This window comes from Oncorhynchus mykiss, chromosome 1 (assembly GCF_057628025.1).
Source record: "Oncorhynchus mykiss isolate SJ-2025 chromosome 1, ASM5762802v1, whole genome shotgun sequence".
NCBI lineage: Eukaryota > Metazoa > Chordata > Actinopteri > Salmoniformes > Salmonidae > Oncorhynchus > Oncorhynchus mykiss.
Genome location: NC_143022.1, coordinates 82,026,236 through 82,041,158, shown reverse-complemented (window position 1 = coordinate 82,041,158; position 14,923 = coordinate 82,026,236). Strand labels below are relative to the sequence as shown.

The window sequence follows — 14,923 nt, the reverse complement described above, 5'->3', positions numbered from 1 at the left end:
GTGAGAGCCAGAAATCTTGCTTGTTTGTAGGTGACCAAATACTTATTTTCCACCATATTTTGCAAATAAATTCATTAAAAATCCTACAATGTGATTTTCTGGATGTTTTTCTCTCATTTTGTCTGTCATAGTAGAAGTGTACCTATGATGAAAATTCCAGGCCTCTCTCATATTTTTAAGTGGGAGAACTTGCACAATTGGTGGCTGACTAAATACTTTTTTGCCCCACTGTATATATGGATATGTGTGTATATATGTATGTATATATGTGTGTATATATGTATGTATATATGTGTGTATATATGTATGTATAGTGTAATTGATGTGTGTGTGTGTATATATATATATATATATATATATATATATATATATATATATATATATATATATATATATATATATATATATATTCTATTTTTGTTTCATCAGACCAGAGGACATTTCTCTAAAAAGTACGATCTTTGTCCCCATGTGCAGTTGCAAACCATAGTCTGGCTTTTTATGGCAGGTTTGGAGCATTTGCTTCTTCCTTGTTGAGCGGCCTTTCAGGTTATGTCGATATAGGACTTGTTTTACTCTGGCTATAGATACTTTTGTACCTCTTTCCTCCAGCATCTTCACAAGGTCCTTTGCTGTTGTTCTGGGATTGATTTGCACTTTTCGCACCAAAGTATGTTCATCTCTAGGAGACAGAACGCATCTCCTTCCTGAGCAGTATGAAGGCTGTGTGGTCCCATGGTGTTTATACTTGCGTACTATTGTTTGTACAGATGAACATGATACCTTCAGGCATTTGGAAATTGTTCCCAAAGATGAACCAGACTTGTGGAGGTCCACAATTTTTTTTCTGAGGTCTTGGCTGATTTATTTTGATTTTTCTATGATGTCAAGCAAAGAGGCACTGAGTTTGAAGATAGGCCTTGAAATACAACCACAGGTACAACTCCAATTGACTCAATGATGTCAATTAGCCTATCAGAAGCTTCTAAAGCCATGACATCGTTTTCTGGAATTTCCCAAGCTGTTTAAAGGCACAGTCAACTTAGTGTATGAAGAACGTCCTCACACAACTGCATTTATTTTCAGCAAACTTAATATGTGTAAATATTTGTGTGAACATAACAAGGTTCAACAACTGAGACATAAACTGAACAAGTTCCACAGACATGTGACGAACAGAAATTGAATAATGTGTCCTTGAACAAAGGGGGGCTCAAAATCAAAAGTAACAGTCAGTATCAGGTTTGGCACCTGCAAGTTTCCGGACATTTCTGGGAGGAATGGCCCTAGCCCTCACCCTCTGATCCAACAGGTCCCAGACGTGCTCAATGGTATTGAGATCCAGGCTCTTCGCTGGCCAGGGCAGAACACTGACATTGCTGTCTTGCTAGAAATCACGTACAGAACGAGCAGTATGGCTGGTGGCATTGTCATGCTGGAGGGTCATGTCAGGATGAGCCTGCAGGAAGAGTACCACATGAGGGAGGAGGATGTCTTCCCTGTAACACACAGCATTGAGATTTCCTGCAATGACAACAAGCTCAGTCCGATGATGCTGTGACACACCGCCCCAGACCATGACGGACCCTCCACCTCCAAATCGATCCCGCTCCAGAGTACAGGCCTCGTTATAAAATGCTTTTTCCTTCGACGATAACGCAAATCCGACCATCACCCCTGGTGAGACAAAGCCGTGACTCGTCAGTGAAGAGCACTTTTTGCCAGTCCTGTCGGGTCCCGCGACGGTGGGTTTGTGCCCATAGGCGACGTTGTTGCCGGTGATGTCTGGTGAGGACCTGCCTTACAACAGGCCTACAAGTCCTCAGTCCAGCCTCTCTCAGCCTATTGCGGACAGTCTGAGCATTGATGGCGGGATTGTGCGTTCCTGGTGTAACTCGGGCAGTTGTTGTTGCCATCCTGTACCTGTCCCGCAGGTGTGATGTTCAGATGTACAAAATCTGTGCAGGTGTTGTTACACGTGGTTTGCCACTGGGAGGACGATCAGCTGTACGTCCTGTCTCCCTGTAGCACTGTCTTAGGCGTCTCACAGTACAGACATTGCAATTTATTGCCCTGGCCACATCTGCAGATACATTGCAATTTATTGCCCTGGCCACATCTGCAGTCCTCATGCCTTTTTGCAGCATGCCTAAGACACGCTCACGCAGATAAGCAGGGACCCTGGGCATCTTTCTTTTGGTGTTTTTCAGAGTCAGTAGAAAGGCCTCTTTAGCGTCCTAAGTTTTCATAACTGTGTAATTGATGTGTAGATATGTATAGTGTAATTGTTGTGTATTGATGTGTTAATGCAGGGCTCATCTGATGAAGAGACCTTGGTCTTAATCAGACTCCCTGCTTAAATAAAAGTTAATAAATAAAACAATTAAGAAAAGGACTGTATTTGGTACACATTACTAACTAGGCTAATTTCTCTGATAGTTGATGTACTGGTGGTTTTCCAGAACATGTGACAAGAGAGCATATCCACAGCCTTTCAGCAGGCTTGGCTTGGAAATGTCATGATAATTAAAACTCTTTAGCCCTTTACGATGTGGTCATTGCTTCTGCGGTTCTTTCTAGCTGTACACGGAAGGCGTTATAAAGATAGTGATTGTCTTGGACTGTAACTCACAAGTGTCTCTAATTGACTTCCTGCCTTGGCGGTTTGGTGCGTTGGCCTAAAGGACTTGTAAAAGCTGTGGTTGAAAGACGGGCTTTGTGTGATCTAACCTCCAGATGTCATTGGCATTAGGGTCACTCTGTGTGACAGTGCTTTCTGTCAGAAGTGCATGGCCATTCCTACTCTCCCTGACCCACTCTATGGAATGCGCTAGATCCCTGGGGTTATTGATGGTGTCCAACTGATGCCATTTCCCCATATTTCACTTGGTTTACTTCAGCAGCCAGCCACTCAATCTTAAAGTCTATTTTATAGTGTTCGGTGCTGCTAGCCTTGTGACGGACATTTTTGTAATCTTCTCTAAGGTAAACAGACAGGCAGTGCTCTATGCAGGCACATGGAGAAATGAAAACAGTCAAAGAAGTTGCAAAGGCAACCAAATCATCTGCAAAGTACATTGACACATTGTGACATCATACCAATTCTATGAATTAGAAAATATTAAAATGCTAGGGTTGATTGTAAAATAGTAGAATGAATGGATAACATAATGGATGATTAGCTAATTGTTTGATTGATTGGTTGTCCCGTTGTCCTCCTGCAGCTGTTTCCTGTCCCTTTTGCTGGTGGCGGCGGTGGTGTGGAAGGTCAAACAGACGTGCTGGGCGTCCAGGAGGAGAGAGGTAGGTCATATCTCCTCAGCTGTCGTAATTGTTGGAAACCATGGTGGTGTTCCAGGCAGATGACTTTTCAGTTGCACTGTGCACATCTACCAGTATTTAAGTGCCACATCAACTGAGCAGACAGGTATCAGATTACTAAATCTTATGGTGTAGTTGAGTGTCAAGCGGGCAACTGAAATGTAGTCTGCCTGGAATGCGGCCCAAAAGTGGAGCACACCATACAACACCAGATTCAAACTGACGCAAATGAGAGGGTGCTCTATTCTCACCAACTCAGACTCTGGGTGTGTCTCTCTCTCTCTGTCTCTGTGTCTCTCTCGGTGTGTGTCAATGTATCTTGAATAGTGATAATTGGTAAGACTTTCAGGTACAGTATATGCATATTTGGCAGCTTTAGAAATATTGACAAAACTCTCTCTACCACCTTTTCATGGACACGTGAACAGGCCAGCTCCTCAATGAAACTGACTGAGGGTCGACTACAGAATGTTTTTGTAATAGTAGTACTCTCCCCATGACATTCTGTACCATACTCAACGTGCGCAGTTCACTAGTATTTTCACCTGCAGGCAAAGTTTCGTTTCCCCCCTCCAGTGCCAAGGGTCGTCACAGCCACAAAGTCAGAAATCAAATCAAAATCAAATTGTATTTGTCACATGCTTTGTAAACAACAGCTGTAGAGAGAAATAATCTACATTTCAAAATAATAACAATAAATAAATACACAATGAGTAATGATAACTTGGTTGTATACATGGGATAGCAGTACTGAGTCGATGTGCAGGGGTACGATGTAATTGAGGTAGATACAGTGCATTCGGAAAGTATTCAGACCCCTTGACTTTTTCAAAATGTTATTATGTTACAGCCTAATTCTAAAATTGATTAAATAAATGTTTTTCCTCATCAATCTACACACAAAACCCCATAATGACAAAGCAAAAACAGGGTTTTAGAAATGTTTGCAAATGTGTTAAAAATAGAAAACAGAAATACCTTATTTACATAAGTATTCAGGCCTTTTGCTATGAAACTCGAAATTGAGCTCAGGTGCATCCTGTTTCCATCGATCATCCTTGAGATGTTTCTATCACTTGATTGGAGTCCATTTGTGGTAAATTCAATTGATTGGACATGATTTGGAAAGGCACACACCTTTCTATATAAGGTCCCACAGTTGACAGTGCATGCCAATGCAATAAACAAACAATGAGGTGGAAGGAATTGTCTGTAGAGCTCCAAGACAGGATTGTGTCAAGGCACAGATCTGGGGAAGGGTACCAAAACATGTCTGCAGCATTGAAGGTCCCCAAGAACACAGTGGCCTCCATCATTCTTAAATGGAAGAAGTTTGGAACCACCAAGACTCTTCCTGGAGCTGGTCGCCCAGCCAAAGTGAGCAATCAGGGGAGAAGGGCCTTGTTCAGGGAGGTGACCAATGGTCACTCTGACAGAGCGCCAGAGTTCCTCTATGGAGATGGGAGTACCTTCCAGAAGGACAACCATCTCTGCAGCACTCCACCAATCAGGCCTTTATGGTAGTGTAGCCAGACGGAAGGCGCTCCTCTGTAAAAGGCACATGACAGCACGCTTGGAGTTTGCCAAAAGGCACCTAAAGACTCTCAGACCATTAGAAACAAGATTCTCTGGTCGGATGAAACCAAGATCACACTCTTTGGCCTGAATGCCAAGTGTCACATCTGGTGGGAACCTGGCACCATCCCTAGGGTGAAGCATGGAGGTAGGTGGCAGCAGCATGCTGTGTAATGTTTTTCAGCGGCAGGGACTGGAAGACTAGTCAGGATCGAGGGAAAGATTAACGGGGCAAAGTACAGAGATCCTTGATGAAAAGGTTCACCTTCCAACAGGACAACGACCCTAAGCGTTTATGAGAATGTCCTTGAGTGGCCCAGCCAGAGCCCGGACTTGAACCAGATCGAACCTCTCTGGAGAGACCTGAAAATAGCTGTGCAGCTACGCTCCCCATCTAACCTGACAGAGCTTGATTTGATCTGCAGAGAAGAATGGGACAAACTCCCCAAATACAGGTGTGCCAAGCTTGTAGCGTCATGCCCAAGAAGACTTGAGGCTGTAATCGCTGCCAACGGTGCTTCAACAAAGTACTGAGTAAAGGGTCTGAATACTTATGTAAATGTGATATTTCATATTTTTTTTATATATATACAGTGGGGCAAACAATTATTTAGTCAGCCACCAATTGTGCAAGTTCTCCCACTTAAAAAGATGAGAGAGGCCTGTAATTGACGATTAGAGACACTTGTGAGTTACAGTCCAAGACAATCACTATCTTTATAACGCCTTCCGTGTACAGCTAGAAAGAACCGCAGAAGCAATGACCACATCGTAAAGGGCTAAAGAGTTTTAATTATCATGACATTTCCAAGCCAAGCCTGCTGAAAGGCTGTGGATATGCTCTCTTGTCACATGTTCTGGAAAACCACCAGTACATCAACTATCAGAGAAATTAGCCTAGTTAGTAATGTGTACCAAATACAGTCCTTTTCTTAATTGTTTTATTTATTAACTTTTATTTAAGCAGGGAGTCTGATTAAGACCAAGGTCTCTTCATCAGATGAGCCCTGCATTAACACATCAATACACAACAATTACACTATACATATCTACACATCAATTACACAGTTATGAAAACTTAGGACACTAAAGAGGCCTTTCTACTGACTCTGAAAAACACCAAAAGAAAGATGCCCAGGCTCCCTGCTTATCTGCGTGAGCGTGCCTTAGGCATGCTGCAAAAAGGCATGAGGACTGCAGATGTGGCCAGGGCAATACATTGCAATGTCTGTACTGTGAGACGCCTAAGACAGTGCTACAGGGAGACAGGACGTCTGGCACTGCAGGATTTGAGTCCCTGGCGGCGTAGTGTGTTACTGATGGTAGGCTTTGTTACTTTGGTCCCAGCTCTCTGCAGGTCATTCACTAGGTCACACTAACCCCCGTGTGGTTCTGGGATTTTTGCTCATCGTTCTTGTGATCATTTTGACCCCACGGGGTGAGATTTTGCGTGGAGCCCCAGATCGAGGAGGATTATCAGTGGTCTTGTATGTCTTCCATTTCCTAATAATTGCTACCACAGTTGATTTATTCAAACCAAGCTGCTTACCTATTGCAGATTCAGTCTTCCCAGCCTGGTGCAGGTCTACAATTTTGTTTCTGGTGTCCTTTGACAGCTCTTTGGTGTTGGCCATAGTAGAGTTTGGAGTGTGACTGTTTGAGGTTGTGGACAGGTGTCTTTTATACTGATAACAAGTTCAAACAGCTGCCATTAATACAGCTAACGAGTGGAGGACAGAGGAGCCTCTTAAAGAAGAAGTTACAGGTCTGTGAGATCCAGAAATCTTGCTTGTTTGTAGGTGACCAAATACTTATTTTCCACCATAATTTGCAAATAAATTCATTTTTTTTCCTCATTTTGTCTGTCATAGTTGAAGTGTACCTATGATGAAAATTCCAGGCCTCTCTCATCTTTTTAAGTGGGAGAACTTGCACAATTGGTGGTTGACTAAATAGTTGTTTGCCCCACTGTGTATATATATATATATATATATACATTTTCAACAATTCCTAAAAAGCTGTTTTTGCTTTGTCATTATGGTGTGATGAGGGAAAATGAATTTGTGTGATGAGGGAAAATGAATTACATCCATTTTAGAAAAAGTCTGTAACGTAACAAAATGTGAAAATATACTTTCCAAATGCACTGTATATACATATACTGTAGGCAGGGTGACTAGGCAACCTTAACCATATAGTTAACCTGATGCCTAACCTTAAATTAAGACCATTTTTTGTTTTCATGAATTTTTACAATATAGACAATTTTGTGGCTAAGCTATGTAGTGGGAACAAGTGCCAAGTCAGCTTCTTGACCCTTGGCTGTTCTGAAGGGTGTGTTAATGTCACCCGTTCTGCAAACACGGCTCACTCCTTAATGAACGGAGCGCAGCAATAAACAAGGCCATTCCCCCTTAATTACTGCTCCTCATGAACCAATTAACTCTGATGGAGTGATGCTAAATGAAGTGGAATAGAGTGATATATCACTTAAAGAACAGATGCCACATCGTGTTCATGCTTTCTCTTGTTTTATTTTGGGTTTTTTTTCACAGGCTGCGAAACAGTACCATAAACACACGCATACAGATGTGCAACTTAAACGAGTCATCATTAGGCTTTTAAAATCAATGCGAACAGCAGCGTGGATTTAATTGAGATGGTAACGTGCTCGGTTTCTGTGGTATCCATTGAGATTTCACAGGGGACTCTGATAGTTACACTGCTTTGTTCCTCCTCTGCCAAGGCTGCCACAGTTGGCACTTTTCTCTTCATCAAATATGTGCTTTGGAGATGGGCGCTCCAAGTGTTCAGATATGTAATGGTTTTAATATCACAGAGGAGAATATTCCCCCCTGTCTTGTCCCTGTCTTGTCCCTGTCTTGGCCCTTTGATCAAAATGTTTGCATCATATTAGACAATTTTTAAAGTATTTTATGTTTCAGATTATCAGATGAGTTTTATATACAGTGGCAAGAAAAAGTAAGTGAACCCTTTGTAATTTCCTGGATTTATGCATAAATTGGTCATCAAATTTGATCTGATCTTCATCTAAGTCACAACAATAGACACAGTGTGCTTAAACTAATAACACACAAATTATTGTATTTTTCTTGTCTATACTGAATGCATCATTTAAACATTCACAGTGTAGGTTGGAAAAGGTATGTGAACCCCAAGGCTAAAGCTTTTGGAAAAGTCAAATTGGAGTCAGGAGTCAGCTGACCTGGAGTCCAATCAATGAGATGAGATTGGAGATGTTGGTTAGAGCTGCCTTTCCCTATAAAAAATAAAAAAACACTCACAAAATTTGAGTTTGCTATTCACAAGAAGCATTGCCTGAAAAAGGGATCTCAGAAGATCTAAGATTAAGAATTGTTGACTTGCATAAAGCTGGAAAGGGTTACAAAAGTATCTCTAAAAGCCTTGATGTTCATCAGTCCACGGTAAGACAAATTGTCTATAAATTGAGAAAGTTCAGCCCTGTTGCTACTCTCCCTATGAGTGGCCGTCCTGCACCTTGCAGAATGCTCAATGAGGTTAAGAAGAATTCAAGAGTGTCAGCTAAAGACTTACAGAAATCTCTGGAACTTGCTAACATCTCTGTGGACGTGTCTACAATATGTAAAACACTAAACAAGAATGGTGTTCAATGGAGGACATCACAGAAGAAGCCACTGCTGTCCCAAAAAAATATTGCTGCACTTCTGAAGTTTGCAAAAGTGCACCTGGATGTTCCACAGCGCTTCAGGCAACATATTCTTTGGACCGATGAAACTACAGTTGTTTGGAAGGACACCAACATCAAAACCTCGTCCCAACTGTAAAGTATGGTGGAGAGAGCATCATGGTTTGGGGCTGCTTTGCAGCCTCAGGACCTGGACAGCTTGCTATCATCGATGGAAAAATGAATTCCCATGTTTTTCAAGACATTTTCCAGGAGAATGTAAGGCTATCTGTCCGCCAATTGAAGCTCAAGTTGGGTGATGCAACAGGACAACGACCCAAAACACAGAAGTAAATCAACAACAGAATGGATTAAACAGAAGAAAATACACCTTCAGGAGTGGCCCAGTCAGAGTCCTGACCTCAACCCGATTGAGATGCTGTGGTATGACCTCGAGAGCAGTTCACACCAGACATCCCAAGAATATTGCTGAACTGAAACAGTTTTGTAAAGAGGAATGGTACAAAATTCCTCCTGACCGTTGTGCATGTCTGATCCGCAACTACAGAAACCGTTTGGTTGAGGTTATTGCTGCCAAATGAGGGTCAACCAGTTATTAAATCCAAGTTTTCACATACTTTTCCCATGCTGCACTGTGAATGTTTACACGGTGTGTTCAATAAAGACATGAACACGTAAAATTGTTTGTGTGTTATTAGTTTTGGCGGGCTGTGTTTGTCTATTGTGTTGACCTAGATGAAGATCAGATTGAATTTGATGACCAATTTATGCAGAAATCCAGGTATTTCCAAAGGGTTCACATACTTTTTCTTGCCACTGTAGTGGGACCGCCATTGATTTAGTCAAGTCCTTCAAAGTTCTCTGCCACGTTTGGATTAGACCTACTATAGGAAGTTATGTTTTCTGTTGTATCTACTGTTGTAGAAGTGTGTGTGTGTGTGTGTGTGTGTGTGTATGTGTGTGTGTGTGTGTGTGTGTGTGTGTGGTTTGGATGGCCACTGGGAGTATAAAATACAGCCCCTGTACATGTATTGCACTCCTGTTTGTACTTATGCAGCAGATCTGAATCCATAACACAGAGCTGTATGCCAGTATGAATGGTGGTGATATCTGCAGTGTACTGTAAAGTCTCCTCTTACCCGGCTATCTGTGTATTTGTTTAGCCCTGTTCCCCAGTGAGAGCACACTTGCTTGTGGACACGTCTACATTATTAATGAGGAAGAGTCCCATATCACAGACGAGCTCCAATGCTGCATTCACTGTGTCTCACTCTCCACACTGTGGAGGCCAACACTCAGCATTAACATGGCAGGTCACCCATGGGTTAGAGTCCAGTGGCACTGATATCACACACAGCCAGCTGTATTAGTTATTTTACTGCATCCCCTATATTACAGGGGGGTGGAGCCCAGTTTTATGACCAGGGTGGGAACAGAGAGGCATGTAGTGAAATGAAGAAAAACATTTCTGTCAAAAAGATGTTATGTAAAGGTAGTGTGATAACCATTCTAGCACCTGTGTGCCTGTGGTCACAGTCAGAAAGTGAAACGCCATTGTCTGGTGTCAGTGCTGGCAGCTCGTAACTTTGATTAGATATGTAGGAGTCTTCTGAACCATTTCCTCCATCACTTACCCTGCACCATCAAGGGGAAATTTCACAATGCAAATTAATGGAGTTGGATGCTAATAAATATTAGATATAATACAATGTATATAATTACAGATAATAAATATTAGATATAATACAATGTATATTATTACAGATAATAAATATTAGATATAATACAATGTATATTATTACAGATAATAAATATTAGATATAATACAATGTATATTATTACAGATAATAAATATTAGATATAATAGTATATATATATTATTACAGATAATAAATATTAGATATAATACAATGTATATTATTACAGATAATAAATATTAGATATAATAGTATATATATATTATTACAGATAATAAATATTAGATATAATACAATGTATATTATTACAGATAATAAATATTAGATATAATAGTATATATATATTATTACAGATAATAAATATTAGATATAATACAATGTATATTATTACAGATAATAAATATTAGATATAATACAATGTATATTATTACAGATAATAAATATTAGATATAATAGTATATATATATTATTACAGATAATAAATATTAGATATAATACAACGTATATTATTACAGATAATAAATATTAGATATAATAGTATATATATTATTACAGATATTAGATATAATATATATTTCTGTGCCTCGGATGCTTTAGGTCAATAGGACCAAATGGGCCTAATTAATAACAGCCATTATTATTTTTCAATGTTCTCATTTCTCTTTAAGATTGTTAGTACATTTTTGTATATTAGTATATTTTCTTATGGGTTGTAAGCGAGGGGTCCAGGATTATATAAGTGAAACCCTGCAAAAATGATATTCTAAATTATACTGTACAGACCCATGGAGGAATCGTCCTCGGTGATGATTAGGGGACTGGTTTGCTAACTTACATGTAAAACACATGTGCTCTAGGTTTCTGTCATTTTATTTTCAACAATAAAGGATGCAATTTTATCTATATATGTGATCTACTAATGGATTACAGAGATGATAGAGGGCATAGATCAAGTCCCAACTATACAGTAATACTGTAGGCCAATGTCTCATTATTTGATTTAATTCCATTGTACTGACAATTATATTGTATTCACAGAGGCGCATATCATTTGTTAGCACATCTCCTAAGGGTAAACTCTGGGGGATTATTGTAGAGAAGGTGAAAATGGGATCTCTTCAGAGTTAATTATGGATCACAACCAGCAGAGTGGAAAATACATTTACAGCTAGGCTTATGCTAATTACGTTTCCAACAATACTTTTTGGATATGAGATCAAACAATCAAAACTACTTTGAAATTCTAATGAAGATGCCCAAGACGGCTTGTACAGGCGTCTTTGATTCCCCTAATAGGGTTGCCCCTCTGTAGACCGTGAAAAAGCTGTATTTTGACAACTAACCTCATTAAGTTTGCGCCTCTTCTCACAATTGATAAATAAACAAACAAAGGAATAGATAATGGTCTTCTCATTTAATTGTCAAATGTATGCGTCGCTCTCCTATGTTCTATTCATATTTGGTTGTCTGATACCCACTCTTTATTTGCCCTTCTCTTAAGCAGCTGTACAGTAAATGTGTTCTTTACATTTGCATTGGCTCATATTTACCCCTAAAATGTTCAAACAGCTAAAATATGTATTGGGCTTAGTCAGATTGGAGAGTATGGAAGTGGTGCATATGTCTCTCACCAGCTTCCCTCTGAAAATACCTTCCATCCCCCTCTAGTCTCCAGTCCAATCTCCTAACTGCTAATCCAAACCACAGACAGATGTTGCCCAATTCTCTGATTTAAATGCAGATTTATTCCTGTAATTTAGTTTAACCGCTGTCGTCCTCAAAAGAACAACATGAATTTTGTGGGCATTAATTAAACCGTGTGTGTGGTTGTGTGTAATATTAGGTGAGAAACTTGTTAAGGCTGTCCACTTCTGACCTTTTGGCATCTGTATGATAATTGCACCAATTTCCCATTACGTTCCTTATCTTAAATTAGACGGTCGTATTTCTTTGCATAAAGCAGTTCACATAATGCATCAATGACTGCAAAGAAATGAACCAATAAGGTTTAAAGATAGTCGGCTGTATGAGCTGCAAAAACATTCCATAATGACCAGAAATGTTATTCAATTCAATGTTTTAGGGTTATTTGTTTTTCTTTAACTTTCCCTGCTATTCTCAAACTAGCCAGATTTGAAAGCAATTATATACACTGCTCAAAAAATAAAAGGAACACTTAAACAACACAGTGTAACTCCAAGTCAATCACACTTCTGTGAAATCAAACTGTCCACTTAGGAAGCAACACTGATTGACAATAAATTTGACATGCTGTTGTGCAAATGGAATAGACAACAGGTGGAAATTATAGGCAATTAGCAAGACATCCCCCAATAAAGGAGTGGTTCTGCAGGTGGTGACCACAGACCACTTCTCAGTTCCTATGCTTCCTGGCTGATGTTTTGGTCACTTTTGAATGCTGGCGGTGCTTTCACTCTAGTGGTAGCATGAGATGGAGTCTACAACCCATACAAGTGGCTCAGGTAGTGCAGCTCATCCAGGATGGCACATCAATGCGAGCAGTGGCAAGAAAGTTTGCTGTGTCTGTCAGCGTAGTGTCCAGAGCATGGAGGCGCTACCAGGAGACAGGCCAGTACATCAGGAGAAGTGGAGGAGGCCGTAGGAGGGCAACAACCCAGCAGCAGGACCGCTACCTCCGCCTTTGTGCAAGGAGGAGCACTGTCAGAGCCCTGCAAAATGACCTCCAGCAGGCCACAAATGTGCATGTGTCTGCTCAAATGGTCAGAAACAGACTCCATGAGGGTGGTATGAGGGCCCGACGTCCACAGGTGGGGGTTGTGCTTACAGCCCAACACCATGCAGGACGTTTGGCATTTGCCAGAGAACACCAAGATTGGCAAATTCGCCACTGTCGCCCTGTGCTCTTCACAGATGAAAGCAGGTTCACACTGAGCACATGTGACAGACGTGACAGAGTCTGGAGATGCTGTGGAGAACGTTCTGCTGCCTGCAACATCCTCCAGCATGACCGGTTTGGCGGTGGGTCAGTCATGGTGTGGGGTGGCATTTCTTTGGGGACCCGCACAGCCATTCATGTGCTCGCCAGAGGTAGCCTGACTGCCATTAGGTACCGAGATGAGATCCTCAGACCCCTTGTGAGACCATATGCTGGTGCGGTTGGCCCTGGGTTCTTCCTAATACAAGACAATGCTAGACCTAATGTGGCTGGAGTGTGTCAGCAGTTCCTGCAAGAGGAAGGAATTGATGCTATGGACTGGCCCGCCCGTTCCCCAGACCTGAATCCAATTGAGCACATCTGGGACATCATGTCTCGCTCCATCCACCAACGCCACATTGCACCACAGACTGTCCAGGAGTTGGCGAATGCTTTAGTCCAGGTCTGGGAGGAGATCCCTCAGGAGACCATCCGCCACCTCATCAGGAGCATGCCCATGCGTTGTAGGGAGGTCATACAGGCACGTGGAGGCCACACACACTACTGAGCCTCATTTTGACTTGTTTTAAGGACATTACATCAAAGTTGGATCAGCCTGTAGTCTGGTTTTCCACTTTAATTTTGAGTGTGACTCTAAATCCAGACCTCCATGGGTTGATAAATTTGATTTCCATTGATCATTTTTGTGTGATTTTGTTGTCAGCACATTCAACTATGTAAAGATTTTTTTTTTATATAAGAATATTTCATTCATTCAGATCTAGGATGTGTTATTTTAGTGTTCCCTTTATTTTTTTGAGCAGTGTACATTTCCAATAGATGAAGTTGCTCCCAGTAAACAAATGTAGTCATTTAGATGTTTGATAATCTAATTGATAACGTTATTATATTTTCCGGCAGTAGTGGAACAGTCACCTAATGTGTTGAGGGAGAATAAATGTAATGAGAAAGTTATTTCAATAGCTGTCAGTGACTCTGAAGGCCTACAGTACTTGGTAGTTGGTACCAACTATAGACCCCTCACACTGTGCAACACAGACCACAATCTCCTGTTGGACAGATTATGTTGTCTGAGCCAGTGAGCACTAAATCACCCTTGCCCCATATTTGGCAGCCATTAATAATGGAGAAGGGTTTAATGTGGCCACGCGTTGGCTCCGCCGGAAAGCTTCAGTGTAAACAAACCAACGCCCAGCCCCCAAACGTCAGCAGCACTCAGTCAGACAGGCTGACAGCTATTCTGCACGCCACCACAGATCACCACAGCACTCGTACGGCGCGAGGATGATGTCAAAGTCTGATCAACCTCCTTCAATGTGGTATTTAAAAAATCATGACAAAAGACGATCTGGTAGGACAGGTTTCTTTCCATTTAGGGATGGATTTATCAGAGCCTATTTAGTTAAACCCAAGGTTTACCCTTTCATACAGGAAACTGTATCATACCACCATGTTAGCCAGTCTACCATATGCTGATCTGGATCACAGTTTAATTTACCCATAAATCATGTTTTTTCTTTAGAATTATCAGATTATACATACAATTTCAATAAACAGAGCCGACTTTGTGTTAATTTGATTTTGTTACAAGCTGCATGAGTGATAGCTATTAAAACAGTCAGTGTATTGGGGTATAGGCCAATGAGGACACAGAAGTTGGAGTAACTGCCTTATAAGGAGACAGGGACAGTAAATCAGTGTATCCCCAAACACAGTCGTAATGTT

General features: G+C 41.0%; 1 protein-coding gene across 2 annotated transcripts in view; it reads left to right on the top strand.

Moving 5' to 3' along the window:
• Window positions 1-14,923, top strand: part of LOC110532724 (attractin-like protein 1) — a 322,954-nt gene that overhangs the window by 199,622 nt on the left and 108,409 nt on the right. For both annotated transcript variants that reach the window (XM_036986147.2, XM_036986138.2), the window contains one exon: window positions 3,225-3,303. In XM_036986147.2, the coding sequence (XP_036842042.1) occupies window positions 3,225-3,303 (79 nt within the window). The remainder of the gene's footprint in view (window positions 1-3,224; window positions 3,304-14,923) is intronic.